This window comes from Labrus mixtus, chromosome 21 (genome assembly GCF_963584025.1).
Source record: "Labrus mixtus chromosome 21, fLabMix1.1, whole genome shotgun sequence".
NCBI classification, from domain to species: Eukaryota; Metazoa; Chordata; class Actinopteri; order Labriformes; family Labridae; genus Labrus; species Labrus mixtus.
Window position 1 is genome coordinate 2,107,411 of NC_083632.1, and position 26,913 is coordinate 2,134,323.

A 26,913-nucleotide genomic window follows, 5' to 3' on the forward strand; every position below is an offset into this window, starting at 1 on the left:
TTAGTAACAGGACAAGCAGGTAAGTAAGATTTTGTCTTGTTATTTTCTTCTAATAAACGAATGCTCCGCGTGTCAGGGGGAAACACTCGTGGCGTTAAACATTTGATTGATCGATTTGAGCAGGTTGCATTTTTTTTAACACACTTTTCTGCCAAACGTGCAGAAATCTGTAGATCATTGAGAAGTCACTATGGGATCGGGAAGCAAACAAGCTAGCGACCATTAGCTTAGCCTGCTTGCTAAGTTGGCCGTTATTGGCCAGGCGCTGTACCTCAGTATCAAACATTATGTCGCGTTCAAGCGCTCCTCGGATGCTCGGATTTCCCCGCTTTAGAATACCAACCCTCCGATTTCGTCGTCAAAGTGGAAACAAACTAGACAATATAAAAATCTGAATTATACATTATTGTTAAGAACTAAAATAAGTGACTCTAATGTTATTTTAAGCATTAACACACTTATTCCATATATATTCCATATACAATGTGCAGTAATTACCTAACTGCTGCTAACTGTTCAATATTACTTGTTTAATAACTTTGTAACTCACTGCTTTATAATTTTCTATTTATTTATTCAGTCACTGCACTTTAACTGTCTATTTATTCATTTATTTATTCATTCATTCATTCATTCATTCATTCAGTCACTGCACAATAATAACTGTATATACTCTTTCACTGCACTATAACTTCACTTATTTTTCACCATATCTCTATATTTATATTTGTTGAATTAATCAGTCAGTGCAAAATAATAACTATATATTCTTTCAGTCACCACAACTGTCTATTTATTTATTATTATCATTCATTCACTGAACAGCAATTGCTCTGGAACCTTTTTGCATATTTCTCTCTCATATCACCACAAATATGTTTTTGTTGTTTTTGTAAACGCTGCTGTTTAAGATTGCTGCTAACATGTTGTATACAGTGATAATAAAGATTCTATCTATCTATCTAACGTTTGACAAATAAACAATAAAGTTAGTTTAAAGTAGGTGAATTTATAAAACATTATGTGATCAAGCCGACGTTTTGTTTGTGGATTGTTTCCCAACTCGTCCTGTCGGTAACAAAACATCCATCAACTTTTTTCTCAGTTCCGACTTAAGAAAATGTTTTCAGTCGGACAACCCTATGTCTATAATAATTCCGACATCACGTGAATACCCCTTCAGTATCAAACATTACGTGGCATTCAAGTGCTCCTCAAAGTTAGTTGGGTAATCGATATTCCGACTTCGATGTGTTGTGAGGTGTTTTGTTTTGGTAACAACACAGACGCCACTTAGAAGATAACTATTATTTTATTGTTCAGAACTTGTGCAGGTTATTCTAAGTTAACACCACACAGTCGTTAAGTAATTTTACCAGATTGCTAAATGAGCTAATATTTTAACAGCACAACGTTTATTGATTAATAATTAATAAACAATACGACTTTAGTCTATTGTGTTTTAGCGTAATAAGACGGGTACTCACACTTCCTTCTATTTTTCCGACTTCAGAGAGCCTTCGCTTAATTCTTCCCGCTTGGAAACTATTTTGTCCGATTATCTCCACACCCTCTGAATGCATCGTGAGCTCGGCTAACATTAGCATCTCGAAAGTACTGTTAATTTTATTACTTAAATCACAGGAAATTAATTGTTTGACACGACAGGTAACACGGAAAGCCCACGTGTGACTGTCCTTTGAATTTTCAAACTCTGCAACACAATAATTAAACATTTAAAACTTTTTCATTATAAATTTTCGATGATAACGTTCGTTAGCTGGCTAGCTTAGCTTACCAGCTGGAGGTGAGAAATCACTGATAAAAACAGCTGATAAAAACAGCTGATAACTTTATTTTGATGAGATTTTGTGATTAATAAGATTAAACTTATATTTTTTTATTTATCTTCTTAGGTGTCATGCTTGTTCCAGCCGTGTTACCTGGAATAATGTCCACTTGGATTACTGAATGGGGTTCTGCAACAACGGAGTTAAAGGTATTTACAAACAGTTCCTCTTATTATTTATTATCAGGATTTATTTACTTTAATGTGTCCTTCATGACACTGGTGGGAAATGGTTCCCATCAGTGTCCATTTTTCTGATCACCTCTAAAGGAAAAACTGACCTTTGACCCTTGTTGTGTGTGAAGGACCCAAATGAGTTAAAGATAAAGGTAAACTTTATTGATCCCCCATGAGGGAAATTTCTGTATTACAGCAGCTCAAGAAAACAGGAAAAAGGGATAAAATTATTAAAAAATCAAAATCAAACATTTACATCAGTTAAATAACGGCAGAGAAAAAATACAATAATAGAATAATTTGACTTAAGTTGACTTAAAATATGCTTCAGCTTTATGATAATAATAATATATTTTATTTATAAGCGCTTTTAAAAACCCAAAGACACTGTACAATATTTAAAAACAGAAAGAACAGCACAGTAAAGACAGACTAACAGACATTGCAACATTACACACAAATCATAAAGACAACAACAATAAAGGTAAAACTACAGAAAACAGAAATTACATCACAGTCATACATTAAAAGCTTGTTTACAGAGGTGAGTTTTGATCAGTGATTTGAAAGTAGGAGGGTCGGTGCAGTGTTGAATGTGTGTAGGGAGTGAATATGATAACACCTTACAGAGGTCCCAGTGTTCACACACGTACCACTCCATTAAGCGTGTGTTTGTGTGTTTTTGTGCAGCTGAGGCACACACTGTGTAGTAGTAATAAATATGTATTTATCGGTCCATGACCACAAAGCATAGAACGTACACAAACAATAATAAAAATAAATAAAACAATGGCCGAAAAGGTGTAGGATGAAGCCGAGGCTTATTCTGCCTACCCTTTGAACATTTCATTTCTACAGTATATCAAAACAAGAACAGCTGCAAAAAAAAAAAAAAAAAGTAACCTGATTTCACAAAACAGTTGTCAGTTAACCAAATCAAAACAATAAAAGGAAAAAAATAAATAAATGAAAAGCTTCCATAAATGATTAATTATAGTCAGACTATAGAATAGAATAGAATTACTTTATTGATCCCAAACTGGGAAATTGTGGCGTTACAGCAGCAGGTTGTCCAAACACACAATATGAGTAAAAAAACACAATATTAGCAAATCTAAACACAATATAATATTAAATACAAAGTAAATAAGTACTAAAAATATCAAAACTAAGAATGGGAATATATACAACCAGGATTTAACTAAGCATTACTAGTCTTAAATATGAAAGATTAAATATGAAATATTAAATGTAAATGTGCACAAACAGAGTTGTAAATGGACAGTATTGACTTAAAGTGCATGAGTGTAGACATATTATAAGCAGAAACTATACAATATAACGGCGAGTAGACAAATGAAGTGAACATGAGTGCAGGGATAATTTGTAGAACAGATTACAGTACGGAGAGACAGATATTATCATGGTTATAAACATTATCATAATGATGTTTTATATTTTTCTATTACCCTGAATTTGAACTTTTTATTTTTATTTTCTAATTGAGCTGCACATTTTGAATTCGTTGTCTAAGTTGTTCCATAGGTTAACCCCTTTAACAGATAAGCACCTACTTTTGGTGTTAGTTCGCCTTAGTGAGACGAAACACCAAAAGGAGGCGTGTGTGTCGAGGGGGCTACACCTCACAGCGATCTGTAACGAGTTTTGTTTGTCTTGAGTTTGCAGCTTCAGATTACAGCAGACTGTTACAGCTGATACCTGCATGATAAAGAAGTGGTGAGATGAAACAGAGAAGAGCCTCCTTTGAAGCAAACTCACCACCCACAACAAAATCTCAACACCTTACATCAGCACGTTTCTGTGTGAAAGCCCGAGAAAAAACATACCTTAGATTTACTTTTTAAAACACTGAATTCAAATGTTTACTGCACTAACCACTAGGCTACCGGCGCCCCAACATGCAGGAGGATTTCAATGTTTTTTATTTTACAATGGTTATTAAGATGGATGGCTGTCTTAACTCTAAAGCACTGAGGGAACCACTGAGTCCATAGACAAGGGTTTAGAAGTTACTGTAAAGACCTCAAACACTTGAGGCGCTGTCATAAGATGCCACTTCTTCAAGTCTGTTCATAGAATTTCAGACCAATTTGAGCACATTGATCTGCCCTGGTGAGCGTTCAGCCCTGTTTCTTGTGAAGTAGAAGTGTCTGGGAGCGACAGCAGCACAGCCTATCATCTGTTGTAGAACTCAGGACAAAGTGCTTTATTGCATTTGGGAGGAACATCATCACAGCAGCTGTGCGTCAGGAGCTTCTTAATGTGGTTTTCTTTGGCCGAGCAGCTGCATGGAAGACTGGCAGCATTGTGCACACAGTCGTGCAGCTTACGGTGATGTGTTGTAGATTTTAGCTGGAAGATGAAGCCTGGATCAAGAAGTGGGATGGATGTTTTTATTTATTAGCATTCGAGCAGATTTGGATCAACTCTTAATGATTGTCTGGATTCTTCTCATCTGTAGTTTAACTTCTTTGACTTCTATCTTGTTTAATTTTTCACCACATGTGCGTCGATGGTTCGAGTCTCATTCACACCCACACATTCATAACTACTTATTCCTCATACATATTTACTGTGGTAGTCTGATAATGAACAAAGGCTATGCACGAGGTGAAGGAGAGATGTGGTATGCATTCATTAGCATTAATGAACAGGCAGTCATTCTCTGATTAGAGTCACTGAACTGATTCCTACTCTTATGAAACACATATCCAATATTACACAACGTTATTCAACTTTTCTCCTAAAGAATAAAACAGAACAGGAAGTCTTGACGTTCACAGGAAGATCTAGACCCGTGTTTATATAGAAAACCAAATCTAAATATGATGAACATGAGAAACAGAGGTTAACCGTGTAACGACAGAAACACCTAAAATATTATAAAGTTGAATTCATAAAAGCGTTTATATTTTTAAGATAAACATGCGTCCACGTCCGTCATATACGCCCGTTTGAATCACTGAATTGTTTCCACTCCTACATTAATCTGCACGCTGTCATTGGTTGAGAGAAATACATCAACTCCCCGCCCAGAAGCGTCCCGAGTCAACCAAAACAAAACAAAACAAACCATGAGAATCCAGTCAGTGGACAGATGGTGCATTCATGTGGTGTCAGACACATCGGAAAACTAGTTTCCGAGTTGTAAAATGCACATGAACGCCTGCTCAAGTCGGAATAATAACTCAGAAACTCAGAAAGAATGAGCTGCCCGACTTCCCGACTTGACATCAGAATCGTCATCACATGAGGGGCAAAATATGTTTTGTTAATGTTAAGATACTTTTTGTTAATTCACGTTTTGCTCATCAACTTTTTCCAAAAAAATTAACTTTAAACAGAGACATTCACATGTAGCATCAACACTGTTTGTTCCAACATTCAGACTTTCTGAACTGAAATCACATGAACACACTGAAGTCTGAAGAACGACTTCCCAACTCAGAAACTTGGACCACCGCGCAGCACCTGAATGCAGCATGAGTCTCTGAAGACACAGTCAGCATCGCACATGTATGGAGGAGGATCGAGCAGCATTACTTTTGGACCTTTAATTAATCTATTAGGTAAAAGCTTCTGACTCCATCTTCACTCATGTTTATGGATTGAAAACTTTAAAGTACTGCAGACTTTTGATCGGACATTTTTATTTAAATCCAAACTCTTTAAATTTCCTGCCAAACTCTCGCCAAGCTGCCTGTGATGATGACATCTAAAATACCCTTAACTTTTTACTGCTGTGTTAAAATGTGCTGATACCAAGCCTTATTTAATCTGCATTATCACATACACAGTATTCAGTGTAAATTCAGTGTAAATCCAAGGCTGCACAGGACGTATACAAACACAACTATGGAATATTTGTATTTATTCTGACCATTAATTTTTAAATATAAATTAATCCTTTTGTCTTAAAATGTCAGAAAATAGTTAAAAAGTTCCTTTTAGTCTGTTTTTATGTTTTTAAATATCACATGACGTCGATACAAAACTGTAAGATTGAGTACTTAATGATTTAAAAAAAAAGGAACACTTTGAAATCTACATAACAAAGAGAGATGAAATGTTATTTTCAGCCATTGCTGCAATAAATACTGTAGATATAAAGCCATCTGTTAGAGAATAATAATCAATGTGTTGGTGCAGCTCTACAAAGTCTAAATGTGTTCTCGCATCACAGCCGCTCCATTTACAACATAATAATTACAGACAATATAAAAACACTCCACACAACATTCAAACATCAACAAATAAGAATTTATCCAGTACAACACAAAACCACAACTTTAAGGCCTGTGTTTTTAATTAACCTGGTTTTCTTTATTCACAGTCACACCTGTAATGTCAGGGATTGAATTTTAAACACCTAATTGTTGTCTTTTCATATTTAAAGGTGCACTAGATAGATAGATAGATAGATAGATAGATACTTTATTGATCCCGAGGGAAATTCAAAGCATCCAGTAGCAGGTTACAAAGACATGACATGAAACATTTGTTACAAATTAAACCACAAAACCGACGACGCCCCCCCCCCCCCCCCCCCCCCCCCCCCCCCCTCCATACATATATATTAACCTGAAGAAAAAGATTTAAAGAATACCCCTAGATGAATCAAACTTAAACTGTGCAATTAAAAATAGACGTATACAAGAAATGTACATAACCCGTGCAGGGATAAAAATATATGTGCAATTTAAACAATAACCTAAAAACAGTTGAGGAAAAAAATCTGTAATTAGACCTGAATATAAAAATAAGAATAAAAAAGTGTTGACCTTCTGAAGTTGTGAGTATGGAGTTTATAGAGAAATGTGAAAGTAGGAGAAATTTACAGAGTCTGTGGTATGTGCTCACAACTCTAAACACAAACTGTCTGAAACTGAAAATGTGCTCCCTGTAAATCTGTGTGAAGATAAAAAGCTATGCGAGAAGTTATGGTGGGCGGCTCTCAAATGTGAAACTGTAACTCTCCTGGTTGCTTTTAGAATAGAATAGAATAGATGTTTATTGCCATGTGCACAGGTACAGGACAGTACATGTACATTGGAATTATTGTGCGTTTCTCCCCGAGTCAGCTTCTACAAAAAAAAATTAAAATTATATATAAAATAGAATAGCATTGTAAGAAGAGTAGAAAAGTACAAAAAATTTAAAAGTAAAAATAAATAAGTTGTAGTAACAGCTAAGTGATTTAAAATAAACTGTACAGAAGTTATACACTGATTAAAGCAAAGATATAATACAATAAATAACAAGGGGAACACTGTACAATGAAATTAAAATATAAATAAGTTTTCTTATTGCACTTATTATCTCTTATTGCACCTGAGGTTATTTTTGGCTTTTTTAGCTCCAAACAGTGTTCAGGGAGCCATTTCTTCCTTTGAATAAAGTTTGTATATTTAATATAGCATAGAATAGTTTCATTTCTCCAACTTTCTAATTTCACCACCAAACCTCCATAGTGCACCTTTAATGTGAGCTACAGCGCCCTCCTGCGGCCACCAGCTGCTCCTGCAGTCATGCTGCTGTGCTGTAGTGGTGGGCGATCTAGTTCCTGTTAAAAATGTCATGAGAGCCAAGCAGACTCTACTCAAAAGGGGGGGGGGGGGCAGGATCCCACCCCCCTCCCCTTCTCCTGTAACGCCAAACCGAAAGAGAGGAGTTTAATTCACAGCACCTGTTCTTATTATTATAATACATTTAAGAAAATCTAACATTTAGGATTATTATGTGTTGGTTTTATTTATGAACTTGTGTTTAATGTCGATATTAATGTGATTTAATATTTTTAATTTTATATATTTACTGTATGATATAAGTATGAAGTGTTTGCAGGCGGCACCTTCAAACAGTTTTATATCCAACAAGTGTAAAAAACATGTTTGAGAAGACAATGCCCTCCTGTGGTATCTTCTTTACAGCTTTTATGTCGTTTCTTATCTGCCCTTTACTCTAGTGGTGAGTATGAGAAATGTCTCCCGCCTACCAGCTTGCAGCGCACACGCACACACACGCACGCACGCACGCACGCACACACACACACACACACACACACACACACACACACACACACGCAGCCCTTCTATGTTTGTCAGACTCAAATCCGAGGGAGAGGAGCTAGCCGCCATTTTCTGAAGCGTCTCTCCCTAAAACGAGAGAAAAACGCTCCCGACAGAAACCACCGTCTGGATTACCTTTCGCATCGCGGAGAATCGGATTTTTTGCCGTAGGATTGCGGGGGTGAAATCGCCTACATTTGAGGTAAAATCGCGGAGGAAAGGAGTGTTTCACGGCCTCGTCTTGTTATATTCCGGAGCTCAGCTCGAGGCGAGGTGTAGATCGGTGATTCGCTCGTCGCTCTTGAATCCGGAACGAACCCGAACCGGGGCCCTTTTTTTTTTCCGCCATCTGGCTCTATTTTTTCTGGATTAATTAATGGCAGAGTGATTATACCAAGCCGTGTTAGCACCTTGTTTATTTTTTAATTAAATCTGCAGGGGGATTGTTGCCGAAATTCCCTCGGATAGTGCAACCTCGTCACGTGGTAGGTTCCTCCTTTTTCTTTGTTAGCGGAGCTAGCTAAACATGCAGAGGGCTCTTTACTCCCCTCAACTTATCTGCTTTTAATGTGCATTAATGTTACGGACATTTTTAATCACCCACCTACCTACCTGCCCCCGTGGTGCTGAAGTGGGGGGGCCCGGGTTTAGGTTTACAACAACACACTGCCTGTATTTATTTCCACAGTCTAATTGCAATGCACAGCATGTCTGCACTCTGCATTAAGGTCTAAAAGAGATGTTTGGAACAAGTTGTGGCCCAGTGGACGAATACTGAAGGTGTGTGTGGTGTTAACCCTTAATGCATATTACTTATTGACATTAAAGTGTCGCGTAGGCTGCGTAGTAAGTGTCTTAAAATGTTTACTTCCCTAACGAGGTTTGTGTGAAGCTCCAGCTGCTGCTTTTATCAGACACACACAGATATTTAAATATAAAGATACAGAGACATGTTGTGCAACTGAATGGAAAGCTACAAAATGCTCCATAACGTGAGGAGGGCAGGATAAAGCTTTTTTGGAAGCAGGTTGTGTTTCTTGCATCAGCAGCTTTTCTGAGCCACAAACAGCGAGGACGCGTTCAGGTGCACGAAGCCAAACCGAGCAACATATTATTATCATTTATAATCATTGATTTGGCGATCGGTTGCTTATTTATTTATTTATTTATCTGTACTGGCTGCTCACTGATTCAGACACACTCATGTTATGTGCTTTAGAAATCGGGATTATGAAACAACCTTCTAACACTTGAACGCACCTTGCTCAGACGCGATAACCTTCCTCTTGAACGCACTATTTTTTTTGTGTGTTTTTGTAAACACCAGGAAGACATTTTGCTGATTACGTTATGCTTGGCTAACGTTTGATGTGGACATTTTTTTTTTGTCGCATCCCCTGCACAGACATCTCTCAGATAAATGTATTCACCTTATATACATCCTGTCTCTTGGTTATGTATTTCCTCACCCTGTGGACTTGTTTGGTGTGTTTAAAGCGGAATGGGCGGTTTTTTTTAGAGAGATGAATCGCATTGCATAATCTGCTTCGGAAATACCAACATGGCGTAGAAACTGCGGTGAAATACTGAGCCCCCATTCATCTGAGCCTGCAGACGATGCAGCTCCGCTTTTATCTCTTGTTTTATGTGAAGGGAGGCTTTAAAAAAAAAAAAAAGGTTTCATATGAATAAAACAGGCAGTCTGTGTGTACGGCTTCGTCACCCAATGAGACAATACTGAACCCTAATCACGTATTTGTCGTTTGGTGTGTAAATTATCATCCTGAAAATGATCCATGGTGAAGAAATTGTCAGGGGTTTTAATTTGGTTTTGCTGAAATTGACACAGGAACCTAGTCAGGATGACATCATGTGCTTTGGACTAATGCTGAGGAGGCCTAAATCCACCTACTTACACTTGCTGTGTGGAGCTGCACACTGACTTACCAGGGCACATGTAGGGCAGTGGGGTTTGGATCATTTTGCTTCGGTTAGTCCTGTTTCTTCCCTCGTCAGAATATAATGCCAGAGCTGATTTCTTTATAAAGAGCAGCCTATGTGAGGAAATGACAATGAAGGCTTGTTCACACATGCATGGGTGTAAGTGGGAATTATTTATCGGCCTGGGATGAAGCTCAGATGTCTGCTGTTATTCCATCTTTATAGTCAGCATCCCACGCACCAAGGTCAGTGCAGATCAGTACATTTTTCATGTGTTTAAACCTCTGGAGACAAATTCATGACATGAAATGAATTACTCTTTTGAGAGCGTATTGAACGGTCGAGGAGGTTGACGTTCGTTACCTGAAATGTGTTTCCTCCTTCCCCCTTTTTGTAAGATCAATTTTAGCACCACTTAAAACCAGTAGGCCGACCAAATGTCCACGAGCCACCAGTTCATTGATCAGACCTTAGACTATGTTGGTAATCATTTACTCCACATTTCTTTTTTAGTCATTGTGTCATAACCTGAAATCAAGCAGTCACAATTTCAGGGATTAAAAACGGGCTGATTATTCTAAAGATGTGTTTTCTTTTTGGGTGGTGCTTAGTAATTTTCCACTCCCTCTACTGGCTCACAGAACCTGTAGTGCAAGTATTTCAGCTGTATGTTTTATTGGACATCCGCACAGCCTGCGTGTAGGTTGTTTAAATGCTTTCACACAGATGTAGATCAAATATATTTTCTAGTTTATTTAAAGGAAATGCTTCTTTTTGAGTTCTTTAGGGCTGTAAGTAAACTTCTTTCCCCCTCTTTGAGACCTGGTTGTTGTGATCCCTACATATTGTCTTTTGCTTTAACAAATACTTAAACTATAAAGATAACTGTGTTAAGAGGCTTTTTCAAATTATTCTAAATGTAGGAACACTAATGAAGCCTTTTTAGAGTTGCTGGTTTCAGTATTAAATAAATATTTAACCATGTTCTTCTTTGTGTCTTTATGTTGGATTACGCTTTGTGTTCATGAGTCCGTCGCTGTGCAAGGTTTTTGATATTATCTGCGATTTATGAAGCCAAAATATCTCACCCGTTACCCTCCCGTACTTTATATTGATGTACATTCTTGGCATTTTAAGTTTTTTGGACTAATTTGTTTGATTTGTCTCCCCTCCCGTCTCTATTTTGTCCAGGCTGTCCTCAGGTGGGGCAGTAAGCGGGTGGAGTGGAGCAGGCCGCGGTGCCCGTCCCTCTGCACTGCATGGCTGCGATGGCGCCCGCTCTCACCGACGCCCCAGCCGAAGCTCACCACATCCGCTTCAAACTGGCCGCCCCATCCTCAAGTCTCTCACCGGCCAGTGCAGAGAACAACGGTAACGCCAGCAACATCCTTATCCACAGCAGCGGCCCCGCCAAGTGCAAGGCCGCCCCCGAAGAGTGCCCCCTCGATTTCTGCGGCGGCGACCAGGAACAGCAGCAGCAACCCCAAACGGACTCCGTGGCTCAGGCGTCGGCCCTGGGCAAGCTCCAGCCGCTGGTGGCTTCTTACCTATGCTCTGACGTGACACCTGTCCCGTCAACTAAGGAGTCGATCAAGCTGCAAGGAGTCCTCATCAAACAGTCCGTGCTGAAGAGCCACAGGATACTGGACAACTCGCTGTTCAACGGAGGAGGAGACTTCCTGTTGAGGAAGAGGCAGGCGATAGAACTGTCCGGCGGCCAGCTCAAAAGCCTCATGAGTGGCAGCACCAACGGAGGCGGCCAGCCCATGGCACCTGTCAACGGCTTGGCCAAGAAGCTGGCCACCATGTCCGGTCCGGGCTGTGTGGTGGCAGTAAACGGTGACAAGCCTTCTGCCGCCACAGACTCTCAGACCCAGAACCTGCCCTTAAACTCCGAGACCTTGACAGCTACCTTATCAGGGCATATCCCGGTGAAAGGAACCCTTAAACAGAAGCATTCCTCTGGGGTTTCTCAAAATACAGATGGAAAAAACCTTGAACCCACAGTGCTTCAGTCTGTTGCACTTTCCCCCTTCACCCACGGTAACCCAAACCCCGCTGAACAAGTAAACCTGCAGGAGACTGATTCACAAACGCAAACTGGTCAGACGCAGGGTTCTGATAGGGAGAGAGCAGGGAGCAGTCAGCAGGGCTCCCCGGCCTGCACGCCCGCGCCACAGCCTCCCCTGCCCTGCACTTCCTCCTCGGACAGCCTCGACGCTCAAGTGAGGGAACGCACCCTCCTCAACAGCAGCCGCCAAGCCGAGATCGAGAGCCGGCTAAGGCGCCTGCGCAAACGTCTTCAGGTCGTGCAGGCGAAGCAGGTGGAGCGGCACGTTCAGCAGCAGCTCGGCGGCTTCTTGGACTCGGCTCTCAACCGGCTAATAGCGGGAAATCGCAAATCGGAGTCTGCGACCCCTACGGCGACATGGAGGACCGGACGCCACTCGTCGTCGAACAACAGAGACAGCCTCAGTCGCTTCCTGAAAAGCGGCACCATGCCCCTGGAGCTGGAGAGGCTGTACCTGAGCGGATCGGCCAACCTCCATTCAGCAGAAAGCGCCTTTGACTCAGACGTGACAGAAAGTAGCTCTGGGGGGGACTCTGACCTGGAGGAGGAGGAGCTGGCCAGAGTGGACATTGAGCAGCGGCATGTCAAAATGTAAGTAAAGCTGACCTCACTCGCTGTATTTATCATCTCGGCTTGTGTGCACATGTTATTGCAGTAGTGGAAATTTCCCCCGCCGTGGCTCAGGTTGAATGTTGAAAGCAGCATTTGTGTGGAAAAAATGGTTTCACAGTGACGAGGATTCTTGACCCTTTTCCAAGTCACTCTTTAGTCCCTGTGTTTCCAGGCCCTGCTTGTATGCTGCTCAAGGCCTAGCAGGTGCTGATGACAATTCTAACTGCCTGTTCTACCTCAGTAGTGGTTGGGTCAAACTCCAGGGAGGAGTAGAGATAGAGCATGTGTAGTGGTGTGGGAGGTTTCATCCTGTAGAGAACATACAGGATCGAATGGACGAGAAGTTAAAAAAAAAAAAAAAAAAGGCCTCCTCTCTCTCGTCACACGGTGCTTCCTCCTGAGAGCCCGATACTGAACGTTCTGTTTATCTGCAGAGCGAACAAGTGAGCGCCCACAGAGCCAGCGAGTGTTTTCATTTTAAACTGAAACCAAGAGGAAACAGAGAGTCGGGGGTGGCGATGGTTTTTGTAGAAGGCGTGGGTTTTCTGTTTTGTACATGCTGCCCGGTGTGATGTCAGCTTTACCTCAGCAGGTGCTTGCAGAGTCTATTCCATGAGAAGTTGGTAACAGAGTGTTCGTTTTCTCTCTGACATTAGTGGGGAAGGGGAAAAAAGTGCAGCAGGTGGGGTCAGCAGCAGCCTTAATGGACCTACCGACCTGTGCAGGATCGGGTAGATTATTAACAACGTGTCTGAGAAACACAGATTTTTATTATCCTTTCCTGTGTTGACTTTAGACCTTTGACCTAAATATCTTCATAACCAAACAGGAAGCAGGAAGTGTCTGCGTGTTTGTGTGTGTGGGCTCCATTCATGATCCCAACGAAGTAGAAAAGTAGCTTGTAATGTATTCAAAGCGTGTCTTGAGCCTTTTGAGGTCAAATGAGATATTAGAGCAGATAATGTGCAAATTTACTTAAAATCATTTTTCAAGGAGACGCTGAGCTGCAGTAACGTGGCCTGAGGTTAAAGGAGGAGTGGGAATCATTGTAAACACCACACAAAATGTAGCACATAGTTATGTCTGTATCTCAAAGAAAGATTTTAAACGTCTCATATCAAAAATCTGAGAAACAGTGTGTTGGAAAATGTTGAACTTGAGAGGATAATCCTGAAGAAAGGGAATTTAAATGAAGCACTGGGGTCGTTTGTTGACCTGTAAGCAGCATCGTATTGAACATAAATGTAGGCTTTACATGAGGTAATGAACCGTCTGACCAAAGGTACACAGATAGTATTTTATTGGTGTTATGTAATTCAGATAGTCTAAAGTACTGAAACTACAAATCAACACATTTAAACCCTTTAAAAGGAAAATCTTAACATGCCATTATTTAAATACAAGCTCAACTAAAAGTACTTAAATGGTCGTGCTAGCTTCACCATATTGATAAGATATCAGTTTTATCATTCTGACTTAATCGATCATTTTTAAAAGGTCAGAGCAGTGTTTTTTCTACTTCTATTCTTTTGGTAACACAGTTTAGCCCCACATCCTAACAAGCTTTTGATTCTCTAGAATATGTTCCAACATGTAGTCAATTGATTATATTTTTGTTTTTACATAAAACACATTTTATTAGAATTTTAATCTTATTATTCGGTCACTTCCTGTAGTGAAACAGAAAGCTGTGCCTGTCTGGAGGGGAGGGGGGGGTGGTGCTGGAATCGGACACCCTGATCAGTTGGAGGTGCTTTCCATAGCCGGTAGATCTTCTTTAAATATCAGTACTGACTAACTATATTGCAATTAGACCTGTGTGTTTATTAGATGAAGCTCATCTCCACTCTGATACTGAAGGTGGATTAAAGACATGACCACATTTTAACGATCATTCATGATGAGTCCTGGACCTGGAGGATTTAATCCTGTACTGGTTTTAATGTAAACACACAAGTGATAACAAGTCATACGTATATAAATCATCTTCAGGAAATGAAGATTACAGGCTGCATTAATTACAGACTCTCAATGTGTTTATGTATAGGGGAGTTGATTTAACCCTTTGTTGGTGCTCAGATCATCATCATGCTGTAAACACGTTATTGTGCGTCCGTTCACTTGTTCCAGTCATGCTCTGATTACAAGCAGTGAGCTCAGCACACAATGACCAATCATATTCTCTTTAACAGCCTGTTTATCAGCAACTAAATCACCTGAATAATATCGAGGTATTGATTCGATTTCAACCAGGGATAAAGCCGCTGCATTGATACAAAAGTAACTTGACTCCTACCCAGCTCATTACAGACTTTAATGTCCTTCGAGAACCGGGGAGAAATTACTTGTAGCAAATTAATTTTTCCTCGCCTGAGCTGCGGCGGTTAATCCTGTGTGAAAGCAAACATGACTCGTCGTGTTTCTGCTTTACCTTTTTATAAACATTCCAGCAGCCAACCATTGTGTGGGTTTTTATTGTGAAGCAGGGAAAGCTTCTTGCAACCTTAGTCACCATTGTCAACTGTTCCACTTCCGCAGCGCTTTGACTTTCCAGCACATATCCATCAACATCTCACCAGTTCCATAACAGAAAGTTATCATTTAGATTCTCTCAATGTTTCAGACTTGGTCATTTTAAAGGGAGCCATGATAAATTGTTGCTAAGTCATCCTCCCTCCCCTGGGGTATTTACTGGCTGTGTGTACAATAAAAACTTCCCCAAATTTCCCTTCACCACCATTTATGGATTTTTCATGACAGTGTAAAACATAGAACCAACACATAAGCTAGTGTGTTAGCATTTAGACTCTTTTGTGATTGACTTCTGGTAGTTCTTAATAATATATTTTAGCCACATGTGTTAAAAGTAAGGGAGATTTGTTTTTGTGTGTGTGTGTGTGTGGGGGGGAACAAATTCTTCCAAAATGCTTCAGTAGCTTTCAGTTTTGACAGTGAACACATAAAAAACCCAGAATCAAATATCTCTGAAAGTCATTTCAGGGGAATTTTAGAAATCATGGGATCATAATTAGATAAACAGGGTGGAGTCCAAAAAGAGATGAAGAGTACAAAAATGTCCTTTTTATTAATCGTTTATCTAGTGGTCTTATTTATGATGGACTTCTATTAAATAATTTGTTAGTCATAAAGAAAGCTTGTTCTATCTGTGATATTCCTCCTTACGATACTGGATCACTTCACCTTTTTACCATAACATCTGGTGTATATTGAACACCTTTGAGTAGAAGGCTTCATCATTTATACCAGTGTAACCAATAAACCAGTATATTATGGCAGTGTTATCTAGCTAAAGCTTCATCACAGACATGTGTCATCATGACTGAGGGTGCAGCCGCCACCATCAGCTCCTTTATCTGACAGGATTGCAATTTCTTCCCCCTTTATTGTGTATTGCCAGCAACGTCCTCGCTGCCCATAGCGTGCTGGTTGTGCCTGAAGATGCTGACGAGGCTGGCAGAGTCCAATAAGAAGAAACAGCTTTTCTTCTTATTAGGTCATAATCATTCATTTAAAGAAACTGTTTAGTAAATAAACCTCATGGGGTATCTGTCTTATTGAAAAGACTCCTCGAGTAACATAATAATGGACCAGAGGAGTGTGCAGCTTGAGTCTAAGCTAATTGCTAGCGAGCTTTGTTCTGTTCTTCAGGATACAGAAACTACCGTACTGGTCGTTAGCCGGCTCGCAAACTCCTCTTGGTGAAAAGAGATGGAACTAGAAAGAGCTGCACAGAAACTGCACGTTGTGGCCGTCACTGACATCACACACAAAGAGAGTTAAAAAAAATGTTTTAAACGTTAGCGCAGCCATGACCACATCACACGGGAATAAAGAGAAAAACGTGCAACCAACATGCTGTTTTGAGATATATGTTCGTATGTTTGGATATTCTGTTTTATTTTGAAATAGACCGGACACTCTGTACAGTTCCTTGTCTTACTTCCTGTCCGGGTCGCGTTTGTTTATGTTTATTACAGACACATTGGGTTTTTCACGGTTATTAGGTTACTAGGATGTTCTTTGAGTACAAACAAACTGTCACTATAAAAAAAAGACACATTTGTTCTGTCTATAATGACCCCGAGGGGAAGAACTGTCCTTAATCAGAAACTATCATCTTTAGATGCTTCCTGACTCAAACAACAGCCCTCTGAAGCAAAAATCTAAATGTTGCCTTCCCTGCAGGGAATGTGTTCAGCAACCCCCATGCTGTTTCTCCCCTCACAAGAGTACACCCAGACCTCAGCACACTTCACTACAGATCCAGCTACGTTCTGTAAAAGCACAACCTGTTTCACTTGCTGCACAATTCTCACAAAATTATGCAATGTGAGCAACACAAAAAACAGGTTCATGGAGCGATGTTAATTTGCTCAGATGCTCCTGAATAAGCCCTGTGTGTGAGAGTGTCTGTATGGCCGTCACAAAAGCACCTGTCACTCCTGGCCTTTGCAAATGTTTGCCAAGTGGTGGCACATGTATTCCTGCCTAATAGTTCTCTGTACATTTAGTGAAAAGCTGTTAATCTGTAACGTCGTTATAAGCAGCCGTTTGATGCACATTGAAAAATCTCACCTCCAACAACGAGGGGAAAAACTGGTTCTGAGCTCAGTAAATCAGAGAAACCAAGCCTCATTGTGAACGCGTTGCTCTGCAGGGATTGGGTGTGTGTGTGTGTGTATGTCTATACCCATAATGCCACATTTTCACAACTGACATTTTGTCCCAGTTAGCAATTAATGGCTTACAGCTCTACGCCAATAAACAGAACAGACAATGTAACGTCTTCTCCGAGCAGCAGCACGTCAATTATTTAACCTCAGCTGAGTTTACAGCTCGGTGGAAAATAACCCATCCGGGGCTGCTGGTTTGAATGCAGCGCGTCGCTTACGACTAATCCTGTCATCCCTATCCATACTGTAGACGTGGTTTCCCGTATCTTAGAGGATTGGGGGATAGCCAACATCTGTTGTCGTGCTTATGCTGCAGGGCCCTCTGTGCTCGAGCCAGTGTGTCTGTCTGTGAATGTGACGTCCATTATGGCCTCTGTACAAGGGTGTGGGAGCTCCTAGCCTCAGAGAAAGAAGTCTGCTTTTAAAGCAGCTGCAAAGAGACTGAGACACATCATACCTGGGCATTAGATACTGAAGGAGAGTCTGTTGTTTAGGCATGTTACATTGAGCACGGGTTGCTCTGCGTTGAGGAAAAGAGTGGGCACTGTCTCTTGTTTCTGAGGCAACAATAATGCTCATCAGGAAATCTCTTAGCTTACATAATGGCTCATAAACGGAACAATCAAAATGTCTGAAATTTGTTATCTGACGAGCAGCAAAATGTGCCGAGTCTTGCATGCTTTTGGCCTCTCAGATGGCTGGATGATCCGAGTACATGATTGCATGCAGTGAGACAGTTAACATGCCTGTCTGCCTGCTTCTTGTGAACTAGGGTAACTAGGCTGGCTGAGACTACAGCGTGCCTTTCATGCTTATGGCTCAGCATTACTCTGCAGTCTGAGAAGCTCAGCTATGTTTTTTCCCCCCTTCTTTCGTCTCCTCTGTGCATGTGTTTGTGTACGTATGAGAGTTCCTGTATAGGTTTCTGTCCCGTTTGACACATCTGGATGTGTTTAGCCAGGCCCAAGTTCCCTCAACACGAAACCCACAGGCGTTACATAACCCCCCTCTTTTATGTAATGACTGCTGCAGCTCTCCAGCTGAATTTGCCCTCTCTCTCGTTTTTCCTGCCCCACACCCTGTCGGTCGGCCTTGCTCGCAATCCCCGCTCCCGAGCACTCTCTTCCTGTTAGAGATGAGTTTAACCGGCTGTCCTGTGACGCTGCAGACGGCCGTCCTGGAAACATCAGAATGAATCTTAAAAATAAGTCACTGTGCAGCCTCCATGAATGTTTCACTGTTGGGGTAATTTTCAGCTCTTTAAATGTGCTTTGAAAATCCTTGACTCTGGAGAACAAAGAAATTAAACTGACAGCTGCAGCTTTGATTTCCCCTGTTCTTGTTACTTAGTGTGAATGATGATTGAATGGCTTTTGAAGCTTGAGGGCAAAGTGATTTTATTGTGTTTCATATGGGTAGAAAAATGTCTGCAGGCCTTTTGTTTTGCCTCCATACCTCTATTCATAACTGTCTTCCTGTGGCAGATTTTGTACAAGGAGCTTTTGTTTCAAAAAGGTGAGCACAGGTGGAATATATGGTTTCAGGAGTTTTCACCTTATTACATTACTGAGATTACAAAGACAGAGCATTTCCTCATACAAGTGATTTCTTCCCACACCTGGAGTATGATAAATATTTTGGAAGGTGGAAAAATGATGGCAATCTCTAAATTGTGGAGGTTGCGATTCTCCGTGTGCTGCAGAGATGTTCTGACCTACAAATCTTGTGCTCAGGGTTGCAGAACACTATGAATAGACAATACTTCTGATAAGACATCAGTGTCGGCTTATACAGGCTTTAATATCAACATTAGAGGAGGAATTCTGCAGTTATGAAGGACCGTTTAGATGACGCTTTTATTATTCCCATGCAACACAAGCCCCCCGTGACTATTCAGATGATCATGTGCCGTTCAAATATGGTACAAATATGCACCCTTGAAGAAAGGCTGAATGTGTACATGCAGAGTATTTTATTTTAGGCGTACATCTGCCAATGGGCTGGAAGCAGGACCAATAATCAAGAAAAACACCTTGTATTCCTGCATGAATCGTCGGCCTAATTTAGTTGGAAAATATCAGCATGTAAGACGAGTGGTCTGTATTGATAAGATATGTATCATAATTGAAGGTGCTGCCATCCTATAAGCAAGATGATATATAAAACTAATTTAAAGGACGCTGTCTTAAACACAGAGAGAATTACATGACAGTATTTGTGTAGTGCAGGCAAATTAATTGACTTTTTTATCTGCCATTAAGACTGAAGTGTTGTATGTAAAGTAGCTAAAAAATACTGTAATCTGCATATTAGACATTTAATGGCACAATATTGTCTCAAACCACTTCCACAGGTATTGAGCTACCACGATTGTTTAGTGAAAACAAAACAGACCATTAAAGGGAAAAACATGTTGTTCTAACTCTAATATGTGTCTCTAGTCCTTATTCAAACCCCCCAATGATGAGAAAAGTCCATCCTCTCTGTCTTTTGCCTGCTCCACTTTTCAGAAAATGTGTGCTCAAACAGGCCGTTTGGAGATTTCCCTTCATGACATCACAAAGGGCAGTAGCCCCTCCCCCAGGTGGGTGACACTCCCACAGCTAGGTGTTTGTTCTGCCCTCTGAGTCTGCCTTCTCACTGTAAACAATAGGACATGGAGCGAGAAAGCACCGAGTACACCCAAGACCTTCCAGAGAGGGGGCGTGGTCAGACACAGCTCATTAACATATTTAAAGGTACAGACACAGAAACAGCCTGTTCTGAGCAGGGCTGAAATAGAGGGGTTTATAGACATGATCAAATACAGGATCAGAGTGGATTTAGAACAAGACACTTCACACACATGTTTTGTGGAGCTCTGAGACTTATTTAAACTGAAGAGGAGGAGAATATGTCACCTTTAAAATGTATCATGGATCACGTTGCAATAGTAATATCCATCAAAAATAGGAATTAAATTCCTCTCTGTTTTGTCAAGCCCTTACAGCCCTGTGTAGATAACGTTCAGTCAAACTTAAAACACTACTCCCTAGTTGTAATGAGCGAATACCTAATAGCCTGTATTACAGTTTTCTTTGCTGGAATGATGTAATCCTGATTTTCCAAACACAGTTTTGTAGGCTTTTATTCCCTCTCTTAATATGGACAGTTAAATCCTGTTTTCAATCAACAGCAGCACTTTTAAAAAGCTGTGGCACTGCAACACCTCACAAAAAAAAAACAAGGAAATGAATCTGAGAGAGGGAAAGGGACAGATTGAAGCTGCACCTCCAGCAGAAAAAACTTAAAAGTGTCAGATCAGACAGCTGAGCAGCGTTCCTGAGATGGCACATTTGGAGATGAGCAGCTTGCGTGCGATGGACATAAGTTAGTTAGCCGCATATTTTGTGCTGTTAAGTCATTACATTTGAATCATCATGTGTGCGGGTTGTTTCCGTTAAATCAAGGTGGATCATCACAGTTCAGTCATCCAGACGAAAAACAAAAATCCAATCTGTGTCTTAAAATTGTGGCTTGACTTCTAACGCTCAGTACATTTTGAAGGATGTATATTTGGATCATACTGTTGCCCATGGATACAGAAGATGTTGCTGTCAGGTCCATCATGTGGAAAAATTCCCCTGTTGTGGTTATGGGTATGTCAGAGCGTTGTTTCTGAGCACTCATACCCCTTTAATACCGGATACTGGCATGTATACGCCTCCTATATATAGAAGTATACGCTCTACTAAGGTTGTTAAAATTGCAGTTACTTTGAAACGCTAAAGAATCTGTAGATCTTCATTGAACGTCGCCAACACTTTTGTGCGACTTAGACAGTGTGTCTGAGTTTTCCTGCAATTTTTGGTAATTAAAAACAAGTAGCAAATATTGGGTGCCTGGGATTTGTGTCGATAACGTTGGATTTTTACTAGTATCACATCGAAGTTTAAAAAATCTGATATCGTCACAATCGTGGTGCTGTAAGGTGAAGTGATGAGTAAACATGGCAGAGCAAAATGCATATCACAGGATAATTACACTTCTTATTAAACACATTGACCAAGCAGAGAGTAGGGCTGGGCGATATGGACCAAAACTCATATCATGATATTGATTAGCTGAATGGTGATACTCGATATATATCAGTATGTATTTTTTTAACAGTGAAAACACATGAAAAATAAACTACCTGTTTGTGAATTTAAAAAGTAATATTCTAAAATAAAAATGTTCCTTAAATACAATAAAAGAGAGAGAGAGGAGGAGCAGGGTTAAGAGGGACAGACAGTCAGTCATCGTCAGTGAGATGAGAAAAAGGTGACCTGCCACCTCGATAACGTTATTTTAATGCAACTTAAACTACATCGATATTAACGATATTGTCTTATCCTATATCTTGTTTGAAAATATATCCATATATCTTAAAAACTCGATATATTTCCTAGCCCTAGCAGGGAGAAAATCATTCTTAAATTAAGAATTGTGTGTCTGTCTGGAAAGGAAGAACAACCCCCCCCACTCTATTATTCACAAACACACAATGGATTTAAGCGGAGTAGAAAAATCAAGGATTCAAAGAATGTGATTATGAAGTTCATCACAAACCATAATTTTGATCTTTATTGATTTTTTGGCTTTCAGAGATTCACATGTCGTCTCAGTTCACCGTAAATTTCCAGTGGAAGGATACGTCGGGTGTAGACAGGGTGAACTGGTTCTCAGTCCAGAGCTCTGTTGGTTTATGGGTGGGGGGAGTACTCGGCCACGTTTTTGAGTGGCGGTGTTGGTTTTGGGGGGCTCGTATGGTACAGGGGTCTTCATGCAACGTATGTGCTGCATCCAGAGAAGCTCCACAATGGAGAATGTGCTGACGGCCAGAAAACCACAGCGGTAGTGATTGCCGCTGGTGCTTTGTGAATGTGGCAGAAGGGGGGGAGAAAAATGTGTCCTGGTTAGAGAGAGGGGGGAGGATGGAGCTCCTAGCGTCGGGAGTGGGGGGGGTTCTCAATACCGCATCTCACCCCTCCTCCTCATCCTCCATCGTCACTGTGACGATTAAGGTCATTGGACTTCTGTGTGTTTATATTTTGACAAGCTACATTTATAGCACTTCCTGGATCCCTGACACCAAAATGTTCACTGGAGAACCCAGAGGTTTGTTTCCTCCTGGCATGTGAAGTCCATAACCCAGGGACTGGAGATCTGACAACAATGAATCAGTTAGATTTCACTCATTAGTTTGAGAGAACTAGATTTTCTTTGGGAAGCTGACAAAACAAGACATTTAGGATGCTCAGCCATGTTTGCATGGGCAGCAATATTCTGTTGTTAATAGTCTGACTAAGCCATGTAGACGGGATCGAAATTAATTTGGACTCACGGGCCAAGATGGCAGGTAGATATAAAAAAATATATATTTTTACCAGCAGCTCACCTCTGAGATGCTCCGACATGCAGACAGCAGAGGAGCTGAAGATAGAAGCAGCAGAATAAAACTGCACATTTTTATTGATGGCAATTACTGTTTGAACATTTAACCGCCATGTGGCCGATAGCGATCTGAAATTCTCGCCTAACAGATAATCAACCAGCATTATGCACTTTAGGGTGTTAATTTCTGACACTGCATGTAGGCAACATAACCCCCCCCTCATTAACGTGTGACATGGAGTATTCCGATCGTAGTGGCATTATTGTAGACATGTTAAGACCGAAATCGCATGATAACATTTTGCGGCACATACGGCAGCTGCCGACTGCTTGACGACGAATGCCCCGAGTGTGTTTGAGAAATCAATATGGCTGGTGTGAAGAAGATACTCTCTCGGGGGGGGGGGGGGGGGGGGGAACGGTTGTCATGTTAAAGGTTTTAAGGGGAAAAGGCAGAATGAAGTCATTGATGGAAGAAAGCATCGAAATGTTTTCATATTCAAGAAGGTTGTTGAATGACGGGGGAGGGCTATGTCCGATTAACAGACGTCTGCAACAACACCACGAGTGGCTGCTGTCCATTGACTTTTTCATATTATCTTAGAATGGACAGAAATACTAATGAAACACTCACAAAGGTGAACAGTAGCATCATGCAGGTCATGGAGTCAAAATTTAGAGGTAACTTGACTGAAACTGAATATTCAACTTAATCAGTCTCATTGGTCCATATTCAGATTATTACTGTCCATGTAATGTAGAGCCTGAAACATTTTTTTAGTTCCAATAACTACTGTAATCGATGAATCAAAAACTCGGCCTTGAGTCCGACTAGCCCAGATTTTCAGGACTTGTGACTCGACTCGTACTCATGCACTAATGTCTTTGGAGTCCAAATGCTGTAAATACTAAAGTCAAAGACTGAGAGGAGAACTTCAACATATTAAAGCACAAGACTCTGTGTTTATGTTTTAGTGAGTTGAAATTCTGATTAATAACGAGTGGCTTGCAGAAATATTTGAGTTTATTACCCACGATCAGTGCATCTCCCTGAGAGCGGCACAGAGATGCATCTTCATTCATAATTTAGATATAAAGGATCATTCAGATTCTTACTAACATTGAAATCCTTTTTCTACACATCCAGGTAGACACAGTCGGTCTTATTCTCCCACACTCCTCCTCTCTCTGTGATCTTTCTCAGCAGCTTTTTCTCTCCTTTGTGATCAGGAAACTGCTACTCCCCTTTCAGTGTTTTGACGCTCTCTACAATGAACATACATTCCTCTCTGTGGCAGAGAGTATGCATCTCCTCGAGATCATTATCCGGTTCACCCTGAGGGACGTCACACCTGGCGTCTCCTCCCTGCAGTGTATCTGTTGACCACCCACCTTTTTTTAGGTTAATCATGGGTGTGCTCGGAGTAATTTGTGCAGACGACGGTGCGACACACTTTGCCCTGCCGGTGTTGTTCTCAGATGAGTCTCCACAGGGATTCAAGGATGCAAATAAGTTGCCTGTGAATTGGTCTGATGCATCAGGCATGGGCGTGCTCAGAGGTGTTGCAGTGTTTTAACATGTAAGAAGAGAGCGTGTTTGTTTGTGTGGAAAGAAGGATCGAGTCTGTGGAATAGCAATAGGAGACGTTATTAACAGGTAGCACTGCAGATGTCTTTGCAGCAGTGCCCTTGATTCTGTATTGCAGAGATTTCTTAATGTTGTGGCTGAGCTGAAGGAATGAGTCAAGGCGTCTTTGATTGCAAGGATTGGAGGGCTGATGTCTGCATCAAAGCCACAGTAACTCTCCTTCCGCTCAGCTCCACAATAAGACAACATGCCTGCTTGGATTATTGGTTATCCCAGTGTCTGCCGCACTGTTCCCTGACCCAGCCCCACCCCCTCAAACACCCCGTGGCCTGTAGATTGCTTTTAAAGCCCGTCTGTTCCTCTCCAGCCTGCCAGAGCTTCCCGGTCCTTGTTGTCCCTCTTCTCTTCCTCCCCCTTTCCTTCCCCTCTCCGTCTCATCTCCCACTCCCAGCAGCAGCATTTCTCCACTTCCTTCCATCCTGGTGGAGCTCTGAAAATTGAAAACAGAGTCGGGTGTGGGGAGGAGAACGAGCAGAGGAGTGCAAGGTCTATCTTTGTCTGCCATCTGAGTCATTTTTTTTTTTTCATTGTTTAACCGTGGTCACTGCTGCTGCTGACTGTATTTTGATGAAACAGCGCCCTCTGTGGTCGCTGCTGAACGGTGCAGGAGCAGACATTTTCCTCTCATGTCTGCCTTTGAAATGCCCATTCTGTGTGTCATACTGGTAAAATGGAGTACTCTGCTCTCGGCTGGTATTCATTCTGTGCCATGAAATAAATCAGTCGAATGAAACTCCCCTGTTCATATACGTCCTCCTCAGTATGGACACACGCCTGATCCTGTTTTTGATAAGAATTCTCTCCCAGGGTGTCCTCGGTTACAGTGAGATTTGTTTAATGCTGATTCACTGACCTCTGCAGTCTGACGGGGGAAATGCTTTAAGGCTCACAGCATATTGTGATGTAATGATCTGTTAGAGTGTTTGGATTTTAATGGATCATGTTGTAAAAGGACAGACCAGGCAGGACAGTACTTGTCTGTGTGCTACTTAGTACTGATCATTTTCCTAAATGGGGAATTTAATTTGATTTAAATCGACTCAGTAAGGGTGCAGCTGGTCATTTTCTTATGTGCAGTTTCCTTTAAATCATCAAAATTGATTAATAATGTTGATCCAGACGGACAAACAAAAGGAGGTGTCTTTAAAGGTGTTATTTTAAACAGCATCAGGCTTAATACAACAACTTATATTTTAAAATAACTAAGACCAATGATGCATTTATTGATAAGAGTTAGCTGTTTGCTTCTCTCAGCTCCGTCTAGAACACATAAATCACTACATGTGTATTCACTTTTCCTCCATGGGGTCAAATTGCTTGTGACTCTTCAAACCTATCATCCACTCAGGACTTCAGCTGCGTGTTGGTGATTTGTTTTATCGCCCTCAGATGAAACAGAATCTCATCAGTTCACCTTTTTAAAACAAGCATGTTTACCTTTTTTTTTTTTTGACCCTCAGATGGAAGCGTGCAGAGAGTCGCTACACGGTGGAGAGAGCGGCCATCATCAGTCACTGGAACTGGCTCCAGGCTCACATCTCAGACCTGGAGTACCGCATCCGACAGCAGACCGACATCTACAGACAGATCCGAGCCAGCAAGGTAAGTCGTTCTCTCTGATGTTGTTGTTGTTGTTTTTGAGAGATGTGTCTGTTTGTGGGTTTCATTACAGTAAATACTTCCCCAGCCACACAGATACGTCTGATCAGATCAGCACAAATAATCGTTACATAGATTATTGGGGGTGGAGGGTTAACACTCAGCTCTTGGTTCTGCAGGGCTCAGTAGAGTTGGGAGGTGTTTCCCCCGGTGTGGTGTCTGCAGGTGGGACAGAGGTGAAGACGGAGCCTCAGGTAAGCAGAGGAAGCAGTGTTCCCTTACAGCTATGTCTTGATCACATCCGCAGCCTCTCAGCAGTTTGACGTTTTTTCTAAATGGCTCTAAAATCCAAAATGTCAAACTGTGTGTTCGGCATCTTTTGCTCTCACCGAGATCATATTCGAGATTATTAAAGCAAAAATAATCTTAATAGTTGGCTGTGTCTTATACAATGGTTCGACCAATATACCGATATACCAGTATCATGCAAAATCACGTCAGCCTGGTCAGATTAGCAAAGTGTTTAAGTAGGTAATGATTGTTAGAAGTTCAGTGTATGAAGTTCAGAGTAAACATCAGATTGAAGCAGCCTTCTTTCAGCCCTCTGTGTGTGTTTGATGTTAGATTAGAAGGTCGACGTGAGCTGTGTATTAACAGGTTTATTCACAGCTACCCGATAATCAATAAAAAACATTTTCAGCTGGTTTGTTCTCTTCACAGCATCTGTTAGATAGACGATAAATGTCCACAGGAAATGATTTCTTTGTACGTCTCTGAGCTCTAAAATGATTTAGACAGACGAGCTGCGTGTAATAAAC

General features: G+C 41.0%; 1 protein-coding gene across 5 annotated transcripts in view; it reads left to right on the plus strand.

Moving 5' to 3' along the window:
• The window catches only part of kansl1a (KAT8 regulatory NSL complex subunit 1a), a 38,552-nt gene continuing 11,639 nt past the window's right edge, over positions 1 to 26,913 (plus strand). For 2 of the 5 annotated variants that reach the window (XM_061028954.1, XM_061028957.1), the window contains exons 1-4: positions 8,135 to 8,600; positions 11,248 to 12,718; positions 25,957 to 26,098; positions 26,275 to 26,349. In XM_061028954.1, coding sequence (XP_060884937.1) covers positions 11,316 to 12,718; positions 25,957 to 26,098; positions 26,275 to 26,349 — 1,620 coding nt within the window. In that variant the 5' untranslated portion in view covers positions 8,135 to 8,600; positions 11,248 to 11,315. Of the gene's footprint in view, positions 20 to 1,916; positions 2,000 to 8,134; positions 8,601 to 11,247; positions 12,719 to 25,956; positions 26,099 to 26,274; positions 26,350 to 26,913 lie in introns of those variants that run through there. The other 3 variants (XM_061028956.1, XM_061028955.1, XM_061028958.1) reach the window with 3 other exon arrangements.